The sequence below is a fragment of the Prinia subflava genome, chromosome 2, assembly GCF_021018805.1.
Source record: "Prinia subflava isolate CZ2003 ecotype Zambia chromosome 2, Cam_Psub_1.2, whole genome shotgun sequence".
Classification (NCBI taxonomy): Eukaryota; Metazoa; Chordata; class Aves; order Passeriformes; family Cisticolidae; genus Prinia; species Prinia subflava.
The window spans coordinates 99,597,119-99,618,384 of record NC_086248.1 but is presented as its reverse complement, the minus strand read 5'-3'; the positions used below and the strand labels follow the sequence as shown (position 1 = coordinate 99,618,384).

The 21,266-nt window shown below is 40.3% G+C and overlaps 1 protein-coding gene across 1 annotated transcript in view; it reads left to right on the top strand.

Annotated features, from left to right (window-relative positions):
* The window catches only part of FSHR (follicle stimulating hormone receptor), an 82,415-nt gene that overhangs the window by 39,145 nt on the left and 22,004 nt on the right, over positions 1-21,266 (top strand). The window contains exons 3-4 of the mRNA XM_063391209.1: positions 14,466-14,540; positions 14,931-15,005. Coding sequence (XP_063247279.1) covers positions 14,466-14,540; positions 14,931-15,005 — 150 coding nt within the window. The remainder of the gene's footprint in view (positions 1-14,465; positions 14,541-14,930; positions 15,006-21,266) is intronic.

The window sequence follows — 21,266 nt, the reverse complement described above, 5'->3', positions numbered from 1 at the left end:
GCAGTCAGCAGAAGACTGGGAGCTGGGGACAAGGACAGGCTTTCGACTTTCCCAGTTCAGAACCTCGCTTCTGAGAGCTGTTGATGTCACTTTCTGAAGGAGGACGTTCAAGAGAACATTTATGGAACAACTGTGGGATAGTTCATCCATATGGAGAATATATTTTGTCCACCTCATAGGGTGCTTCCTACTCTGAGGAGAAATGCACAAAATAGATAGGGGGATTCTCAGCACAAATTCCAGGAATGGTCTCTACATTTTGTTTTATGCTTAGAAGTTTCTTCACTAAAAGCAGGAATAATGCAGAATTTCATGTTGGGACAGAATTAAACCAGTTTTTGTTATTTCGAAGCATTGTTTACTTCTGTCTTGCTTTTCTGCTCAAGAGCACAAAGATTTACCTCTTTATCTGGAAATGTTTATCCTTTCTAGTGTAATCATGAAGTGAAGATCCTCATTAGACATATCTAATCCCTTTGTCAATCTTATCTTTTGTTTGGAATTAGGTTTTTATTGTGATCTGATTTCCATCTTTTTTTCCCCACATTTTTAAGGCTTCTTGTGCTGGATATTTAAGATTTATGCTTTTTCCATCTGTGCTGTGAGAAGGGGTGAGCACAATGCAGTGAAAAGAACGTGCTTATTTATTATTTCTGTTCCCAATTAGATGAGGCTCTTTAGGAGAGTTGGCAGCAGCAGAGCTCCCTGGAGGAAGAAGTTTTGGGTATTTCCTTTGTGGGATAAAGGGGTTTTGCAGCTTTGAGGGGCTGCCAGTGGTAGGAGAGTTAGAGGCCAGAGATGGATATGTGTCACTCAAGGTCTGCCCTGGAGAGCAGAGAGCAGCCCCAGGGGTGATGGACAGGATTTACAGGAGGTCTGAGCAGAGCTTACTGCCACTAGGGACAAGCCATTGAGGAACTTGGCCATTCAGTGTTTAGAGATGGACTGCACAAAGGAGGGGGAAACACCTTTCAGCAGGGCCTGTTGCAACAGGGCGAGGAGTAGTGGTTTTAAACTAAAAGAGGGTCAATTACATATAAGGAAGAAGCTTTTGACTGTTTGGGTGCTGAAGCACTGGAATATGTTGCCCAGAGTGGTGGTGGATGAGCTATCCGTGGCAACATTCAGGTCAGGTTGTTCTGGTCTCTGAGCAACCTGGGCTAGTAGATGTCCCTCTGGGAAGATGGACTGCATGACTTTGAAAAGTCCCTTCCAACCTGTACTATTCTATGATTCTATGAACTCCAAACCTCCAAAGGCACTGGATGTCAGGGTAGGGAGGATATAAAATCTTCCCAATTCTCTTCTAATATCCTGTAAGATTTTTCTGCTTTAAGGTTAATTATCCTAGTTGATATTCTAATCAAAGCTGTCTTTTTTGAGCTTAAAACCCTTTTAACCTTCTTTGAGACATCCTGTGCAGAGGAAGGTCAAGACACATTTCCTCAAAACCCATGATTTGAAATTCCCTCATCAAGGCACTGTCCAGATTCTTTTGTTGTTACATTTTCACCATGTGCCACGTCCTGGCTCCTCTATTCCCTGATCCTGACCCTCTGTTTGGGGACCCAGTGCTATGAGCTGAGGCTGGAGGAACATTTGCAGCAGAGGAGTAACCTCCAGGAAGGAACAGAGGACAGAACCAAGAGGCAATGAATTTCTACAGAAGAAAGTAAATGGATTTCAGTTCATCCATGACAGCCATGTGCCCAGGCATAATTGACAACACAAACTGTTTTTTTAAAAATAAGCTCAGTTTTGCCTGTGTTTCTTGGTAGCAGACCTAAACACACTAACAAGTGAAGGGGCTTTTCATGAGCCTTCATCTGTCAGTATCAAGGATCCTGTTTTGTATTCCCAGGACCCAGAGTAGCTCTGAATAGCACATTATATTTCCATCCTACTGTGCTGCCAGGCACTGTGCTTTCAGGGTAACAGATAACATGTTAACGACTGAAACAGGCTGTAAAAATGAGGAGGGAATTGTGTCAGCAGTGGGCAATCACTCAGGTCTCCAGAGGGAGGGCCTCCTAATGGAATCTCAGCTAAGCACTGCACAGGCTTAACTCCCAGGCAGCACCTTCCTGTGAACTGGACAGTCTCCAGGTTCCAGGCACCTTTCCCACACAGGGAAATTGATTTCATATTCATAAAAATCTAGGACATATTTGTTCTTGATTTTGGTGATGTGCAGTCAACATCAGTCCTAGCAATATGACAGTAAGGTGTCTTTTTATCTGCACATGTAAGGATGCTTCTATTCCCTGTATTTTGTAAACCTGTTGGCAGGCTGAAAGCTCTCTGCACTCAAGGGGCAAAGCTCTCATTTGCCACAACTCCTTTGGTTCACAGGAGAGTGAGTAATGGCAGAGCAATAATCATTCTTTGGGGAAGGCCACCTTCCTTTGTGGAAGACCATCCAGGAGCCTCTGTTCCTCTTCTTGCTGTTATTCACTATCAGTAGCCTTTTTTAAAATCTGTGGAGCTTACGCCAGCTCTTACTCCAGCGCTGACCTTGTCTAATCGTATTGATTGTTAGTAACTGAAGGCTAATTAGGAAGCCAGTTGCTATGGCAATCCTTGAGTCATACATATAAAGGGAAAATACTGCTAAAACCACTCATGCATGGTGACTATTAGCATAGTTAAACAAATTAAAAAATATAATTCATTCAGATATATGCTGGAATTCAAATTAAGACCTAATATGCAACAAGGAAGTTTTTCCCTTGCTACCATATTTTCCTCCTTCGTGGTAGGTTTTTTTTTTCTTTTATTTGTATGTTGAATGAGTTATGCATAATTTTAGGACTAAATGACAAAGTAGGCTTTGGGTTGTTCTCCACCCAGCAGCCCACACAAAATATGTCACAACAAGTTTCCTGTGACAGGAGAATGGCGCAGGCAGAGGGTAATAGGACTTGGAACCCCCCAGATTTCTGGGTCATTTGTTCATATCCAGTCCGAGTGTGTGTGATGAATGTTTTATTTTCACATGGGTAGGCTGATGGCTGGCATACCATGAGAGGGTGATGTCAGCCTGTGCCCTCAGGAGATGGTGATTCATTGCAAGCTAAGGCTGCCACAGCTGGTTGTCAGCAGCAGCAGCCTCTTTTGGCCAGACTTTGAAATGTGGTCTCAGTGGGTGTCCACACTGCTTTGTGGGGCACTGTGGGAAGGTTTGATTGCTTTGGCTGCCTCATCTGTGGATAAATGGAAGATTTTGCCATCCACATCAATAAAGTCTTTTTTACCTCACTTTTAACTAAATGTGACCTAAAAGAAAATCAAGTGCATTCTCCCTGTTTAAAGGGGGCCTTCCTTCTTCTCCTTTGGCACCTTCCTAAGTGATCATGTCACTGACAAAGCTGAGCTCTACTGACAGGTCTCCATCTGCAGATCTTTAGGGAGCAGGATATAAGAGCACGCATCCTGGTGCTACCCTTCTGAACTCTTTGAATGATGAGGCGAAATGTATCTAGGAGAGTCGCAGCTCTAGATGGGAGAGAGTCCTGTCCTGAGTCCAGGTCATAACCTGAACTCCAGGGGAGTTTCTCTGCCCCTCTCAGTCTTCAGTGGATGAATGTCCTTAAATTGACTTTAGCAGCACACAGAGGAAAAGAGTGAGCAGAAGTGGAGTAATTTTGTAGCATTAATCTCTTTTAACAGGCTTCATAGATAAATATTCTCTGTGCGGCTTCTTGGGACTTGCATACTCAGAGATTCATTTATTTAACTGAAAATAAGTTATAAAATTGATTAGAAGTGTGTGGCAGTTGAAAAAAAAAACAACAAACAAACACGCACCAAAAAAAAAAAATCCACCAAAAAACCACTAAAAAAGTCAAAATATGCAAGTATGTTTGAATTCATTAGGATCAACTAAATCCAAAACATCTGATGTAGGGCTGTGTGTGGTCCTGAAGTTAAATAGGTGCCCCTGTCCTGACCCTGCCAGTTTGAAGTACCAATTGCATGATTTCAGTAATTTAGCCCCCAGGGCAAAGACAAAAATTAAAACTCCATGTATCTAAGGTGCTGCATAATCTTTCCTCACCAAAGGCATTCAGATGGAGCACAAGGGACTCATTTGGGGGATCTCTTAGCCACAGCCACAGTGCAGAGCCATCTTGGAACTGATGGAAAGAGGATAATGCAATCCTGTTACCTTTGTGTAGAAGAGCATAGAAGAGAACCAGAGCTGCTGGTGCCTTTCTGTTTGCTGTATCTATGTGCATGTGAGAAAAATGCCCTTCTGTCCAGGGATCTGGTCCATATTTGAGTAATTTCAAGACAAACCATCTTTCAGAGGGAATTCTGAACATGTTTCATAATATTTATTATGTTATATTTGTTTCTTCATTTTGCTATTAAAATAATTCAAAAATGCGTGCTTTTTCCACATCTGGTGGGGAAAAAAACTATATATTTTTTCTTTTTGTTTTAATTCAGTATTTAACATGCAAAAACATTCCTTTAAATCTGAGCTAATTTGCTGTCATAGGACTGCCTTTAAGTTTGTGTACTTTTGTATTCTGTGTATTGAGCTGTGTGCTTTCTAGAGAAAACACTTAATCAAAACTGCAGGAAAATATGTGCTCCTCTAAAATGTAGAATATTAATGTAAATACAGACCCACCATTAAAACCAATAGATTTTCATTCCCTCTGCTGCAGAGTCTGAAATCTTCAGTCTCAACTAAAGCAGTGATATTTATCAGAAATGATAGATTTAATTTTCTTTATTTTTTAAGTGTGTTTCATCAGCATAACTTTTCCAAATGGTAATTTCTGTGGTTTGAGATCTCTTGAAGAATTGTTTTTCCCCCTTATCAGTAGTATTTTCTCAAAGGGCATGACTGAAAATACAAAAAGATTTTGCCAGGCTTGCGTGCTGTGAAAACACTGTAAGTTTCATTTTATTTAAATCAGTACAGGAAGTCAGACAGAAAAAATATCATAAGTATATGCAATACTGTTAGCAAAGGAATAGACACAGCAGCTTCTAAGGAAAACATGGGGTTTTTTATTCAAGCCACATTTCTTTTTCAGCCTCCTTCTTTAGGGCTGTGGCTAGGGAGGAAGATTCCTCTTTTCTCTTGATGAAAAAGAAAGACCTACTTCCAGTAAGGCTTTTTGCGTCATTTCTCAGTCAAACTTCCTTCTATGCCCCAGTTATGTGACCCAGGACAGTGGGGGGAAGGGTTCCCAGGTAGATCAAAGTACTCTGGCATAGGAGGAACAGGTTGTTCCCAAGTGGCTGAGAATTGCCTCTGGGTCCTCAAGGGGTTTGCCTCATTCCTACGGAATGGTTCTTCCTGAGGGCTCCAAATCAAAGGGCTGGGTGCAGCCTGAGGATTTCCGTATGAAAGCCCCACAAGAGCAGAAAACCTTTGTTATTTTAGTGCTTCTCCAGAGTGGGTTACAGAGCAGTGGTGGCAACAGCCTTCTTGTAAATGGAGTGAGATGGGGAGAAAGGCAGCTGCTGCCTGCTTTCAGTGAGTAAGAACCATCCTGTGGCCATAGGTTTATTATTTTTATTGCTTCTGTTGGAATATTGTGTATATATACACACAAACACAGAAACATATTATTATAGTGAATTTTGGCCCAAGTTTTATGACATCTTCCCTTCTCCCTTTTTTATCTGTGTGCAACCTTGCAGTATTTGCTGATAAGGGTTATAACTCAGGTGGAAGCATATGGTTTTCCAAGGTTTCATAGTGGACAACCGTTCAGTTATTTGTAAAATAAGACTTCTACGTATTTTGATTCAGGCTCCTCTTTGCTGCCACTTGGCAAAAGGGTTAGGGATTGTGTGTAATTCTCATGTCTGCATGTCATCTCTGCGTCCTCCAATACAGAACTTGCAGATTTGGAGTTAGTGGTATTTTTTCCTGCTCCCAATGGTATCATAATTAGATAAGTAAGTCTTGTTACACACTTGTTTTGTAAAGCTTTTGATTTAGTTGCTTCTTGGTGGTGCATGTTTTTTCTCTGGCAGTCTGTAGCAAGGCAGAGGTTTGGATTTAGCTTTGGAAGCATAAAAGAATATCCTTTTCCCTGGTTAGGCTATATGTAATCATACAAACATTTGTGCAGTACCATCTTAGCTGAGCCTGGTGCCAAAGCTCAAGGATAAGGGTTTGTAGGGTCAAGGCTTCAGTTAGACACAAAATGTAAGGATAGTAAGTAGCTTTTATGGAAGGGAAGAATGAATGCAAATAGAAAAGAGGAGACAAGGAAATCTCTGTGCTGGAAAAGAGTATTTCGCAGGGAAAGCTCTTGACACTCAATAAGAGAAATCTAAATCCTTTCAGGAGAACATTTGAAAGATGTCGTTCATGGTGCTGGCAGCTGTTGGGTGATGTCTATATTCATAATTGAGCTTAACATTAGGCAATACTAATATTTTTCTTGTGATGGGTCAAGTCATGGAGATTTACTTTCACTGAAGTGGGTGTAGGAACTATATGATTTGCTCTGGTGAATAATACTCAGTGTTCAGGAGGATTTTTAATTCAAAAATTGAGGAGGAAGAATGATTTTTTTTAGAATTTCCTCTCTTAGCTAAAATATTTAATTGTGCCTATCTGAGGCACTTGTTATTCTGGATATTCCTGTTTCTGTCATGTATTTGAATTAATAATGAACTGTCTTCCAGAGGCCTCTTTTGAATGTGTGCTTCCTTAAAGCGTTTCAAAACTGTCTGCTGAAGTATCTGGGAGCATCTGCTACAGGATGATCTGTTTGGAAAGGCTGTCACTATACTTTGGGTTCTGGAAGCCACGTGTTCTCCCAGTCTGAGACAGTCTACCTATTAATTTTTTCACAGAAATTATTTACTGGCACACTTCCCCATTCAGCTGCTCTCCTGAATGATTGTCTCAAATGTAAATTCTTCATCTGCCCAGGTCATCTTATTCATCATTAGCTGGCTACTAAAGCGAAGAGAGGAGTAATACAAGATAAGTGGCAATAAATGCTGCTTACCCATTTCCATGGAAGGAGTTACAGTTTAGGAATATCAGCATCTCCTAAGGAGAAGGTCCCTTCCTCAGCTGAACACCCATCTTTGTCTGCCAGCATGGTCTCAACATCCTCTGGAGCCCATCATGCCTGAGGGGAAAAAGTGCCATTGACTGAGTGGGTGTTTCTATTTTACACACATCTTTCTGGTTTTGCTGTGTTATAAATTTCCAGCCAATTCCAATTATTTTTTTTTATTAATTAAAGAATTACAGAACAAAAATTTTAGGCAAGCCAGCAATCGGAAGTTCAGTGTCGAGACCCTGGATCAGCACTGGGTGAGCCTTAGCTACGGCTTTCATCGCACTGCAACTCCCCTCGTTCATGAATTTAGTCCCTTTCAGGGTTCTCCTTTATACAGTTTATTTTGCCGGTGGCAGAGTATTTCCCCACAGTTCTTTGTCTTCAGTCTTTCTTCTTCATATTCATTTCTGCCGTGTGGTCTGCTGAATAGGCCTTCCAAAGAAAATGAATATTAAGTCAGTTCCTCAGGGCGTGAATGGGGAGATGAAATCATGAATGAAGAGGCGTTCTCCCTGATCCATATCAACCCTAATGGCTGGGTGCTTCACAGTTCCACCACCCAGAGGACTAATTCTGACCTCCATCTACCCTTTATTCTGGTGTTAATGTTGCTCTGATCTAGCTCCACCCTCTTTTCTGCTGTTAATGTTTGAGTTCCCGGTAGGGGTATTGTTTCTCCCGGATTCCTGGCTTTGGGTGTTGTCCACCCTAAAATTCATCAACTTCATACCCGACCTGCTTGTACATTTTATTTTACAAAACGCTTTTTACATCACATTTTATATACACCATAACACAAATTATTCCGCTGCATTTATCACAGCTGCAAGCTTTCATAGTCAAAGATAAAATGTAGTAATACCTAAGCTGGGGGCAGCAGATATGTCTGTCCCAGGGGCTGGGGACCACTGGGTTCTAAGCCCCATCTCTCTGGGCTGCCTGTGGGGAGCCAGACTTCTGTGGAAAGCTGCCATTTCCTCCAAAGAACCTTTTTCTTGTTTGACCCTACAAAGTTTCATGCATTTTCAGCATTGCTGGCAATAAACTAAAAGGAGTATAATACACTCCCTTAGTGCTGGAGTATGAGGAGATATCTATTCCCCCAAACTGTACTGATTATAAAATCAATTCTTATAATGATGTAGCTTCATCTGTTGGATCTGGTTGTTATCAGTCCCAATTCTGCAGACTAATCATGTGCTTTTTCAGATTAGAGAGAGCAATTTAAAACCGTTACATGGACAATTAATTTGATGCAACCAGACTCTCCACAGACTTTCATCTGGATTGCTGGCGTGGTGCTAAAGCACCGATGGAAATAAAATCCCCTTTGGTCTGCCTGTTGTGCAGAAATTTGCATTTTATTTTTTTCCCATGCCTGCAGGGTTTTATTTGAGAACATGGTTTCATGCCCTTTGGAGAAGACAGGAAGGCACAGCATTGGCACCTCCTGATAACCTCCCTCAAAGACTGATGCATACACTGTCTGGCTCTAACTGTGGAGTTGTTATTAGTGTTCAGTTGGTTAAATAGGTTTTCCACTTATTTAGTAAGGCCAGTACAACACGTGTGTATCTTCAGCAAAGCAAAGTGATGATGAGAAGAGTCCGTCCTTGATTTCATTTCTGAAACATCAATATCTGCTAAGAGATATTACCCTGTAACTCCCTGGTGTTCAATAAATCATGGTAGGGAGACAAGTTTTTCATGTTCACAAGGAAAAGTGACAGGACAAAGTGTCAACTATCTATTTTTTAAAGGTCAAAAGTCTCTAATATTTTTAAGAAAAATGGCTTTTCTTTTGTAACCTGTTAAAATCAATGTAGTAGCATTTGCCTGTCACTTTAGAGGGAAGTTTTCAAAAGTAGATTTTAGACAGGCTTGTTTCTGATCAGGCTGAAGAAATAAGAGCCATTCCATCCATGACAGAGGAGACAGAGGTGGCCAGGTGTTTAATTTTTCAGTTCAGACACGTCCCACGCCGGTCCCGTGGGGGCTCATCCAGTGAATGCTGGGCAGGATTGCCTGGGCGACACCACATTTACTTCTGAAGATTGACATAAATTGTGACATCAGTCAAACCACTGAGTAAAACTGACCTGGAAAATTGCTCTAAAGAGTATTTATATGTGTAGAAAGGGGGGAAAATAAGCGTTGCTGGCGTTTTTTCCCTTCTCTTTTCCCTTAAATGAACACAATGCTGTTGATTTGTAGCAGTACAGGAGGCACAGTGAGGGCACCTGCTCTGGGAATCAGTACCTTAAACCTCCACTACCACTGATGATTGCAGGTACCTACAGAGTGAAAGAAAAGCATTCTTGGGAATCCACAGGATAGCTATGCCACAAAAGAACTGCATCAAAGGTGAAGGATAACAGCCAATAAAGAGCCAATTATAATGTACCCCAGGAAATACAAGGTGAACAGATCAAGTGTATAGCCTGTGTACATACCTGCTCTGGAAGGGAATTTAAAGAAGGCTGTAGGAGTTCACAGGGATGGAATCACCACCAGGACCACAAAGTAGGACTTGTGTTCCTGGAGATGGGGGAAATCTCTTCTTCACATGTGCCACACCTGTGGGCAAGGTGCACACACCAAGCAAGGAGCAGAGAACCCTTGACGGACAGGGCAGTCCCCTCTGCTGGTCTACCACAGGGAGAAGAAATGCAGAAATCCATAAATTCCACATTTACTGTGGCCATCAGACAGCCAAGCTCACCAGGTGGGCAGCAGTTTCTCTCTGTTATTCCTGCTGCTTGAATTACAAGGTCTTCCTGCTCAAAATCCCATGTCCCTGGGCATCATGTAAGGGGCTAATGCTGCTCTAGGCTGCTCTTCTGCCTCATGTATGCTCTGCTCTTCTTTTGGCACCACTTAGCACTTACTGATCTCTGTTAACCTGCTGTATCTCTATATAGGCACACATACATAAACACACATTTTTTAAAACAGTCATATTTCCAAGCAGGAGAAGAAATTACCTCTGGCCTATCCCTGCATGCTCCACTCTGTTCCTATCATAGGGAAAGTAATTCCTATCATAAAAGACATAAACTTCCAGTCTGTTATTCTTTTATTATTTTGAAATATGAGACCACTTGACCCCAAGATCATTAGTTTATGAGTTTAATACAGTCTTGGTTTTTTCTGTAAGACTTTGGTTACTCTAAGAGACTTTTCCTTTAGTGGCCCACAAAAAAACTGCTATGAACTCTAAGTCCCTTGCTAATAGAATTGTTTAAAGGGCCATTTCTATGTATCCTGATTTTCACAGGTTGCACTCTGAGTGCAGCTGGTTTGAAGAAGAATCCTTCCTGTGGATCACACTGGGCTCTGCCACAGATGCCATGGAGTTGTACCCCCGGCCTTGCCTAAGGGCAGCTTTGCAGGCAAATTGCATTTTCCATCTCTCTCTCTTCTAACACAGGCTCTGACTGTCACACGTGGAAATGATACACTGCACTCAGTTGCTGGGGAATGAATAATAATAATTCCAGTTTGCTACTTTAGTGGCAAATCAGAGGAAGTCCCTTAATCGTGTGATTTCACATCATAGAGTCATACATTCTCTTTGCAGAAAAATAAAAACAGTTGTCCTTTGCACCTTTGGAGAATGCCTTTACTGAATGCTTTTTCATCTTTTAGACTGTATTTGAGTAAACAATTTATGCTTTCAAGGATCACTGTTGATTTCAGTACAACTCTGCATGCAGTGAAAACTAAGCTCAGGCAGATGCCAAAGCACTTTGCAACCACTGGGTGGTTGGGATATTTGGGGGTTTTTTATTAAATTGCCCCTGACTGTTTTGCACACCATCTATTCCAAGGCTTGTCTGCTTCAGAAGTGATGCTGGGATTGCCGGCTGGGTTTCCTGCCATAGCTACCAGCAGCACTAATAGTGCCATTCATTCCAAACAAACAACATAATAACAGCCCCATCTTCTCTCTTGATGACATATAATCAGATCTGCATTATGAGCAATCATCTGTTTGTGTGTATTTATTCTGTAAGACAAATTACTTGCACAAACACTAGCCAACAATCCCTTTTTTCTCTTTGTAGCTGCTGCCTCAGGTATTATTTGCTCTCCTCTATGGAGGATCTGAGTCTGCTGAGTTGGTTGTTTGATGTGAACAGCAGTGGTTTGCACTTTTAATGTCATGGACACCTGTATCCAAGACAGTGTGAGTTGGGATTTCCAGGAGCAGATGTGCACTATTTGCTAGGTATGAATAAATAGCTCACACAAATTATGCAACCTAACCTCAGACTGTGCTGCCTATTTTTCACATGCTGTGATGGATCTCCTAAACAGAATGGTTTTTATTTTATTTATCCCTCTTATCAGAACAACAGACCTGTCAGCTTTGTGTGCCCAAAACTGGGATTCATCTGCAAAGAACAATGATGAGTAAGGTCATCACCAACAGGATTTCCTGGAGAGAGTGTAGCAGAGGATACAGTTCATTGCAAGGGACAGAGGATCTTCTCCCTCACCACTGCAATCCCCAGAACGCAGAGGATGCAGCCCAGCATCAGAAGGGTTACTGCCTTCTGCCACTGACACTTTCCCCTTCCGTTCCTTTTACTGATCTTGAGATGTTCATAACCTCAACAGCTGCAAAAGAAGTCTGTTTCAGCTGGAAGACAAAAAAAAAAGTCATTTTAAATGGATATATTTACATATGTCCATATTTTCATTACCTCTTAAAAAAAAAAACAACCTGTCACCTTTGTACCTCTGTGAATGGGAATGTTAGAATGGAAGCCAAGTCATTTTCCACATCTCTGAAAGCCCCCTCACACAGGTGTTATTTAATTCTGTTTAAAATGTAGTCTCTAAAAACTTACTATTTTAAAAACCTAATCTTGCAAAAACAGTTCAGAGATTCCTATCTTCCTACCTCTCTTCATTCCTTTCCTTCACCAGGCATTCTCCAAGCCTTCCAGAGTGCCATGGCCTCCTTGTGCCCTACCTTAATCTGATCTGTATCTTCCGTTTCTTGAATCAAAACAAAGCCAATAACCTACCACACTCTTAGGAAGCCAAAACACTCTTCTGATGCAGAAACATTCATTTTTAAGCAATCCATTTAAAAAGCTGTGTCATCCAAGTTGTTCCAAAGTTAGATAGCGGATTGGATCATAAAAAATTATTACCCTCAGCAGCACTATCTGCTGAGTGAGGTCACCACTGTATTATGGTTTCTTAATAACCCTTTTTTCCCTGTATAAGGCCAACGCATCTGCAACGTTTTTTCCCTGAACTTCTTAATGGCATGAAGTATCTTCTTGCAAAATGTATTTTTTGGTATTAAACCTGCTGCTTTTTCTGACGACTTTCTTTTTTCTCGACAACTGGTTTTTAGATAGTGGGAAATGGCAAATACACACCTGGCCACCCAAAAAGAGCACAAAGAAAACCAAACAAAACCTTAAAAGCGTGAGACACTTCCCATGTTGTTAAATCATCAAGACTATAGTTAGGCAAGTGCATTTTATACTGTCATATAAATACCTCATCAGGAGTGTTTGATTCTATTCTATTCTATTCTATTCTATTCTATTCTATTCTATTCTATTCTATTCTATTCTATTCTATTCTATTCTATTCTATTCTATTCTATTCCATTCCATTCCATTCCATTCCATTCCATTCCATTCCATTCCATTCCATTCCATTCCATTCCATGCCATGCCATGCCATTCCATTCCATTCCATTCCATTCCATTCCATTCCATTCCATTCCATTCCATTCCATTCCATTTTTCTGGATATTTCTAGTTATATCTTGTAATTATTTTTAAAGAAAACACGAAGATGATGAAAAGTCTTTGAAGCATCCCTTGCAATGGCTGTGTATCTCACATGGTGTGAAGGAATCCCTGTCTCAGTTGAAACATTTTGTTGCTGCTGAAAATTAAGTAATAAAGAGGAACACACTCACATGTGAGCTGGTGGTTTAGCACTGCTAAACAAACCCATCCCTCATGCACCCTCCCAAGCAGCTATCGTCAGTCCTCATGTACTTTTATTTTCTTATTCTCCAGACAGTTTAGAGCTCCTGGAGCAGAGCAGAGCTGGATTTCTTTCATAAAAAAACTTGAGGAAACAGGAGCAAAAACTTCTTATTAAACTAAAAATATTAAGCCACTAAGGCTTTTTTTAAAAAACTGAAGAGATAGTTGAAAAACATCTTCTTTTGCAAGGCATTTGTCTTAAATGGGCAGGTAATCTGTCAGGTATGGTTCAGCTGTTACTTAGAAGAGAGTGGAATACATTTCTATTCCTCTGATTAATTTTTGTGATTATTTTTAGACTTTGCATCTGACATTACAATCTCATATTTTACCTCAGGCCTATTTGAATCTATTTGCAACCATCATAATTTCAAAAGAACAAGATATCCAGGAACAAGTGTCGTCCAGTTTGCAATCTATTTATCCAAGGTTTCATTCCAAAGCCGTGTGCAGTTACCTTATGATTAAAATGCAATAGACCATGACACTATCACTGAATTACAGCTGTATTACAAATCTTATTTCCTACTGCTGACCTCAGCCTGAGAAAATAACATTTTGGCACCATTTCCAAAAAAATGCCAGTGAGGAATCTTTTGGCATGGCTGTCTTAACCTTGACCTTCCCGGTCAGTGCCAGGATAAGTGATGTGATTGGGACAGGGCACAGTGCAGTGATGCCCACTTGATTCATCAGGAGAACTCCTGAGCTCTAAATTACACCAGAGCCTGAGCCCTGTCTTTGCCATCCTACAGATTAAGCAAGCAAAGAAATATGTGCTCTGGGCTGGCAGGAGATGCATTCTAGTGTGGTGATAGCGAGTTTACTGCTATTTATATTCTGCAGTTCTCTGTAAGTGGGCATTACCTGTGTACAGACCATGTCACTGTTAACAAGGGCACATCTGCTGGTGGCTTAATTTTAATCTCTCACTTTCCATTGGGTCAAGACAGCAGTGTACTGTTGCTGAAGTTGTGTCATATTTCTTGGGAACTTTTTAGCTGTCTTTGTTTTTCAGCCACCTTCACCACCTCTTTTCTTCATTGAGTTAAAAGGTTTCATTAAATTTCTATCAGTAATTAGTAATGTTAGAAGTCCAGCAGCCTATGATGGATAGACCCTGACTTCTAACACACAGGGAATGGTGACAGCAGGACATGCAGGGCTGATGCTGCAGATACAAACTCCAGCCTCAGATCTCTGTTCCTGACTGTTGTTATTGTTTGCCACAGCAGTACTCATCAGTGTTTCTGTTTTCTGATCTGATATCCACCTTGTTTTTAAAACTCATCAGTAATCTGAGAAGAAGCTCCTTATGAATTTTTCACTTCTCCAGTTTCTGCTTCACCATGACTTGAAATATCTTGACTTCTAAATTATTTTTCAGAGAGATCTCACAGAATGATGCCTTGGAGGTCATAGAAGCAAATGTGTTTTCCAACCTTCCCAAACTACATGAAATGTAAGTAATGAGCAATCTAAATGCAAAGGAGACAATTATAAAGATTCATTATAGGCAAGTATCAAAGGTTTTGCAGTTTGGTTCAGGTAAGCACTGAGGAATTTGCAGCATTATAGGAACATTTTAAATCTCCCTTTGTCTTTTCCATCTTCTTATCTAGCTGTCCCTTTCTTTACCTGCTCAGGTGAAAATTTATTCTCAGATCACTGCCAAGATCAAAAGGTGGTGGGGTTTGCTTGTCTGTGGTAGGCTGCTCCCTGAAATTATCCAGATCTTCTGCTGTCAAAAAGAAAATCTCAGCATATTGTTCCACTACATCATGGGACAAACACAATTTTAAGATCAATATATTGATATATTTTTCTCTGATGTTTCATTTCCTCCTTGCAGAAGAATTGAGAAAGCCAACAACCTCGTGTACATCGATAAAGATGCCTTCCAACATCTTCCAAGCCTCAGATATTTGTAAGATCTTTTCCTCTTTGCAAGTCCTAGAGTCACTTTGAATTACACACCTGCATATCTGCCCATCTGATGCTGAGCATTTTGGGTGATAGGATGATTCCCTCTCCTCATACCAGTTGCACATTTTCAATACATATTTTCATGCCTGCACATCCTCAGAAAAGCTGAAGATAAAATATTCCACAGAGGAGTCCCACACACAAGTTTCCTTGAGCTTTTCTAAGCAACAGGTTGAAAATGAAAAGCTGGACCTTTCTTACATCTACAGAAAGAAATTTAGGTTGAAATTCCTCCTGAGCTTAGGAGCTTAGGAACAACAACAACAACAAAAAATCTCATCTGTCTTTGCTATGGTGCTGCCTTCTGTTATATGTCACATACATGGTGTTAAGCATTCAATTATTTTTCTCTTTAGCAAAGGTAGTGCTATAGCCACGGTCTTCATAAATGCCTGATGTAGATGATTAGATTCCCAAAATAAAAACATGTTGAAGTTTGGTACAGCTTTATTTCCTCAGCCAGCTTCATCAAGAATGTCATTTGCACCACTGTGGTTGGCATGTCTGCTTCTGTGGAGTTGCCATCAAAATTCAGTGGTAACTGAATGCTTCCTTAAAGTAAGCTGGTTACTAAAATATATTTTCACAGCTTTTAGCTCATGGTTTTGAATGACTAATAATCTCTCTTCTTCATTAAAACCCCAATGAAGTCAAATGAACTCCATTTAAAACTATTTGGGTTTAATGGTCACAGCTTATACAGCTCAAATGGTGCCCTTTGGTGAGCTGGATACCAGTTTATTCACCCAGCGGGATACCAACTTAAATTTTTTATGTCCATCCACCTGAGCACACAAATCCCATCTGATTTTCCTGACTAACACAAAAAACCTTACTCGTACAAGAAGTCTTATTTTCCTTACTCATACAAGAGGCCTGGTCATGGTTTCTACATTTCAGTACATAAAAGTAAGCATTTAATTGTCTGGTTAGAGATTTCATAAAGACATTATGAAATCAGGTCAGTAGTCTGGTAAGCATAGTTCCCAGTAAGCCAAGGAGTGTTGAAAGTCTCTGAAGATCACTGGTATCTGACAGGTTCTGGGCTCAAAAATGCCCAGGAGCATTGCTTTGAATTTGTACTTTAAGATTTCAGATTTAGGACTTGAACTAAAGGAGATAAGGTGTATTTAGCACTACAGAAACCATTTTAGTTTAAATCCTCCTTGAAGTGGAATATGTGGCTAGATTTGGGGTAAAATTTTCACTCTTCCCAGTATTTAGACTGATTCCCATTTTATCAAATTCATCAGGTACCTTGGTAAACTTTAACTTTTGTGTTTGCATAACTGAAACAAAGTTTTTCTCTTGAGAGTAGGGAAATAAAGCTCTAAGTTTGCATTGTCATGAGGAGAATTCATGTGCTTTTTTCCTCCCATATAAAGCCTGAGTCATTCAGCAGTGACTGCTGTCTTTGAGTTGCTCTGGCCACCTAAGAACAAAACCACAGCATTTATTTATGCATGTAAAATCCCCAGAACAAGCTGCCATGGGGAGTACATTTGTCAGATGTACAGATGTGAAGAAAGAATGAGAGCACATTTATCTCACACAAAATTGAAGAAGAAATGTGGACACACTAAAGAACACACTAATTTCTGTGATTATTTAAATATGGGACACAGAAATCATAGGTGAAGGTAAATTCACACTTTAAATATCTGAAATAGTGAAAGTTTTTCTCTTGCCACTAGTGGATGTTGCCTCTTCTGAACACTTTTCATTCCACACTCCCATGCATGTTGACTCAAAGATTCAGATTCCACCTATGTAAAAAATCAGCTGCAACAGCAATCCTATGACCTATAGAAGCAGCAGATTGAAAATACAGACAATTGCCTGTCTACCTGATCATTCCCCTGTCCTCTTCAGCTTGTTTTACTTTCTAGTTGATATCAGAGGAGACTGCATTTTGAAGGTTTTTAAGGTTTTTTCTCTTGTGAGCGTGAAGAGCTAGAAGAGACTCTCCAGCTGCTGTATTCTGTTTCTTCCTGGATCCACTTCATATATCCCATTAATTAAGTACTTTATTGACATCCTTGATGCTCTTCACAGTTACCTGCTTTCCTCCATTTTCCAGGACAGGATTTTCCAGAAACTCAATGATTTGGTGACTAGAAGTTTTCCTCTAGTTTTGCTCACAACCCCTTAATTCACATTCATTTTTGTGCCAAAGCTTTTCTCTAATTTATGTTCATAAAATCCGTCTCTGTTGTTTACTCTACTATTGATTTATGCTGCATCTCCTCTCTGCCTTCATTTCAGGAGGTAAAACCCCCCACTCTTGGATGACTCTAGAGGTGTCGTGTACAAAAGGTGCATGTTTCATGGCTCAGAGCTTCTGAATAGATGATTGTGGGTTTTTTTCTAATAACAAGGGTTGAGAAAGATGAGAAAGATGCACTGGGGGTATAAATTCATGCAATATTGTTGGCTTCAATGGAGCTACATCGTTTCCCAACATGGGAACCAGGAGCAGGACACAAGGTTCTTGTTGGGGACTTTCTACATCCAGTGAGCCAGGCGTGATGCTGAGTAGCACCATGCTCAGATCATCTCTCTGCATACAGCCACACCTTCGAGTTCTCTCCTGCACTTCTGGAGGAAAGATGCCATTTTCTCCATCCCCTCTCTTCACTCACTGGTGCTTGCCCTTTTGGAAACTGAAAAGGCAGAGAGCTTTGCTGTTTGAAAGGGTAGGATAGTTAATTTAATGACAAAGCAGAAACCCTGATGGAAGGCTGTAAAACAGCATCTGGTAAAGGTAACCCAGTCCTCATAGTCACCTTCCTGTGACATGCAAGGAAGAGGCAATAGTGAAGATATAAGGTAAGATGTCAAGGAGGTTAATAGATTGATGGGTTTTCAGTTCAGTTAGGAGGGGGGTTGTGGTGGTTAATCAGGGTTTTCTATACAATACACAAGCAAAAGGTTATAAACATGTGGGACTATAGTTTAAAATAATTCATAAAAGGGTAAAACATCTGTGTGGAACAGCTATTGCAGAAATCATAAAAATTTTAAGGCTGTGAAAGGAAACCTGTAAAACCTGGAAACTTGTAAACCTGTACATCATTGCCTAATTTTCACATTAATTGCTTGAAGTTGGGAAGGAATAGCACATTAATTTTGTCAATATCTTGTCACATAACAGATTAGGTGATTCTGTCTGACTGTGTAAGGTGGTACAGAGAGACCAAGTTGCAACCAGTATCTCAAAGCACAAGGACTTGGGTACCTGCCCATTCCTGGATCATTGTGGTTCTTCTGAAGCTCACAGCTAAGGGGAGAGTCTGTCAGGGTACAAGACACATGTGCTCTGATTCCTGACACAGTTCTGTGGCTGTCGCAGAACTCTTAAAACACAATGCAGAAAATCTTTCAGAAAAAAAAATCTATTTACTGGTGGTTTTCATTTAGAAAACACAGAGAAAAAAAAATTAATCAGTCTCAATGTCCAAAATTGAACTCAGGTACTACAGCCCATTAGTTTAATGACCTTTGCAACACATTTTTGCAAGGCTTTCTCTGTGTTTCTACAAAAATAGTTGTATAGCCACTAGGTCATGTTTATGGGCAGGCAAGGAGCTGTAGCTAGCCTTGTCAGTCCCCTCATCAGCTTCATGGGCTTATTGTGGCCACCAGCTGTTGAATATTAATGTGCTTTTATCTCTGTCAGCTTGGAGACAAATACATTTCCTCTTCAGCTCGCTCTTTTTGTCTCCTGCATCATCATTACTAGTATGGCAAAAACACAAAGGAGATGAAAATGCTGAAAAAATGCAGTGCTGAATAGCCTAAACCTTCTAGAAACAGGCAACCTTAACTTTCTCACCAGTCTTTTAGAAGCAGAGAAGAGAATTGCTAATTGGTCTTCTTGGGTACAAGCCAGAGAGACAGACTGCTTCAAAATGGTAACTGACTGACCTTTTCATGGGTACAAGATTATTTATCTGGCTCTCATTAGGGAGACCTGTGGCATAGTCTTTTTAATAATGTAGTGATGGCTTTTCAAATTCTTTTTTTTTCCAAAATTAGTTCTCATATGTAATCTGTGTCCTTTGGTTCATTTTTGAGGGGTGTTGATGTCCTGTATTTAGCAATCTCAGCTTATAATACAAAGATTTGAATGTAACGCTCCTTTCAGGTTAATTTTGAGAGCATACAGCTGAATTGTTGGAGGAGAGGGGAAATTCCACAGAATTACTGATCCCTTCCTTGGAGTTGCCACTTCAATAAGAAGAATTGATGGTCCACTCCTTCCTTTGTCTGGCAGCCTCACAGTTAAAGACCTTTCTTTTCCCAGGGCTGGGGGCTGCAGATTTATGAAGCCTGGGATACGTGAATCAGAGGAATGTCTCACTGGAATCAGGCTCACACGCACCATCAAGTAACCAGTGGGATTAAGGGACACAAAGATAATGCTTCCTGAGTGAAGTTGTGTTTATCTCTGCCTACCTTGAGTTTGCAATTTAGCAAATACCCACAGTAAATTGATGAGGTAAACTGCATTCCCAGATTTGTCAGAATAGCTCCTACATTTTGGCACAAAAAAAGAGCAGACGTTGCTATATCTGGAGATAAGCAACCAGAATCTTCCAGGAATTAGTTTCTGAAATATTTTTTTTTTCCTCTGCTGATTGTGGTGCTCTGTTTTCTTAAGTGCTGACTCCAGTAAGCCTTTTCAGAAAGACAATTAATACCTTGGAAAGCAGCCATCAGCCATCTGAAAATAAAAGGTTCTCACCAAGCTGTTTATGCATGGCAAGGGGGGACTCAGTTATAACAGAGATTAAAGAGGACACTTGCTTAAAGGGAGGCTACTAAGGATGTATACATTGTATGGTAAATATATTGACAAAGCTGTCCTGCAGGAAAGATATTCAGTAAATTGGATTATCCACATTCTAAAAAGATTATCCACTTAAAGGCCTCTGGAGATTTGCTGGTGGAATAAAAAGAGAGGGAAGATCTAGGCTGCAGTCTAGCTAAATATTTTTTCAGTTCTTTTTCTGCATTTAATTAAAGGAACATCCTCTCCTGCTCCTAATCACCATTCTGTGCCTCTGTGCAATCAGTGCCTTGTACCACCTGTAGATTTACTTCAATATGTAATGATTTGTCAAAGATGCTTTCCTCTACATCCCATGCTGCTCAGTTGACACTGGTGAAAATTGAGCCCCGAACACTTTGGAATTACTGGAAAGATCAGAACTAACCCAAGGCACTGGGGATGTTTTTCTCAAGTTTATGGTGAAAGCCCTGATAACAATGTGGAATTTTGGTATGCTGGGATTAAGTTGCCCTTGGGAGCAGAGTTTGAATAGCAGATGTTAGAGTCTTGTCACCTTTCATTGCTGCACCATGAGGACTGAGATTTTTTTTGGGAAAGGACTGTAGAGGGAAAAGCTTCTTACGTCTTCTCTGTCCTGCAGTAGCCACGCACCACTTGGCAGCAGTCTCCTTCATTTTCCTACTAAGGGAAATGTATGCCATAATTTGTGTTTAAAAGGGGCTTGTAAAAGAGGATTGCATGAATTTTTAGCATATGACTCATTTAAAATTAAAGGCAGCTTTCCACTAAAACCCTGTGTATCTCCAGTAATTTAGAGAGTGTATTTTAAAATATTGTAAGGGGGAGTTACATGTTCTTCTCCTATTGCTTCTGATTTTTTTCAACGAAGTCCTTTTACAAAGTGTAAGTGCAGAAATATTTTAAGTAACAAGGGCCTTGTGTAATCCACCTGCTTCATTAATCATGCTTTCTATTTAACTATATGTAATAGTTTTTCAAAGGCATTTTTGTGGTGCTTTCTTGGTCACGTGTGACAGCTGTTATTTTTAAGTTAATGCAGTGTCAGACCACTCTGAATCCTGAGACGAAACAGTCTTGACATTTCAGCAACTTTCCCAAATTGGCTTCTTGAATATTCACTAATACTGCTTTAATTTTTCCCTGCATATGAAGTATTGCTTTCTGTTACAAGATGAGACAGATCAAAGTTGGCTTTTCAGCATCTGAGGATACCCAGATACCATCTCAGGGAGCTCAGAGCAGTACTTATGCAAGTGAATGACTTTTTTATGGACTTATGTGTCACCCTGAGTTCCCAAATGTAGGATTTGGTTGTCACATGGGGGTGTTCAGTTTCAGTTCAAATTATGAAACCTGAAAGACTGCAACTCTCCTGAAATAATCTAG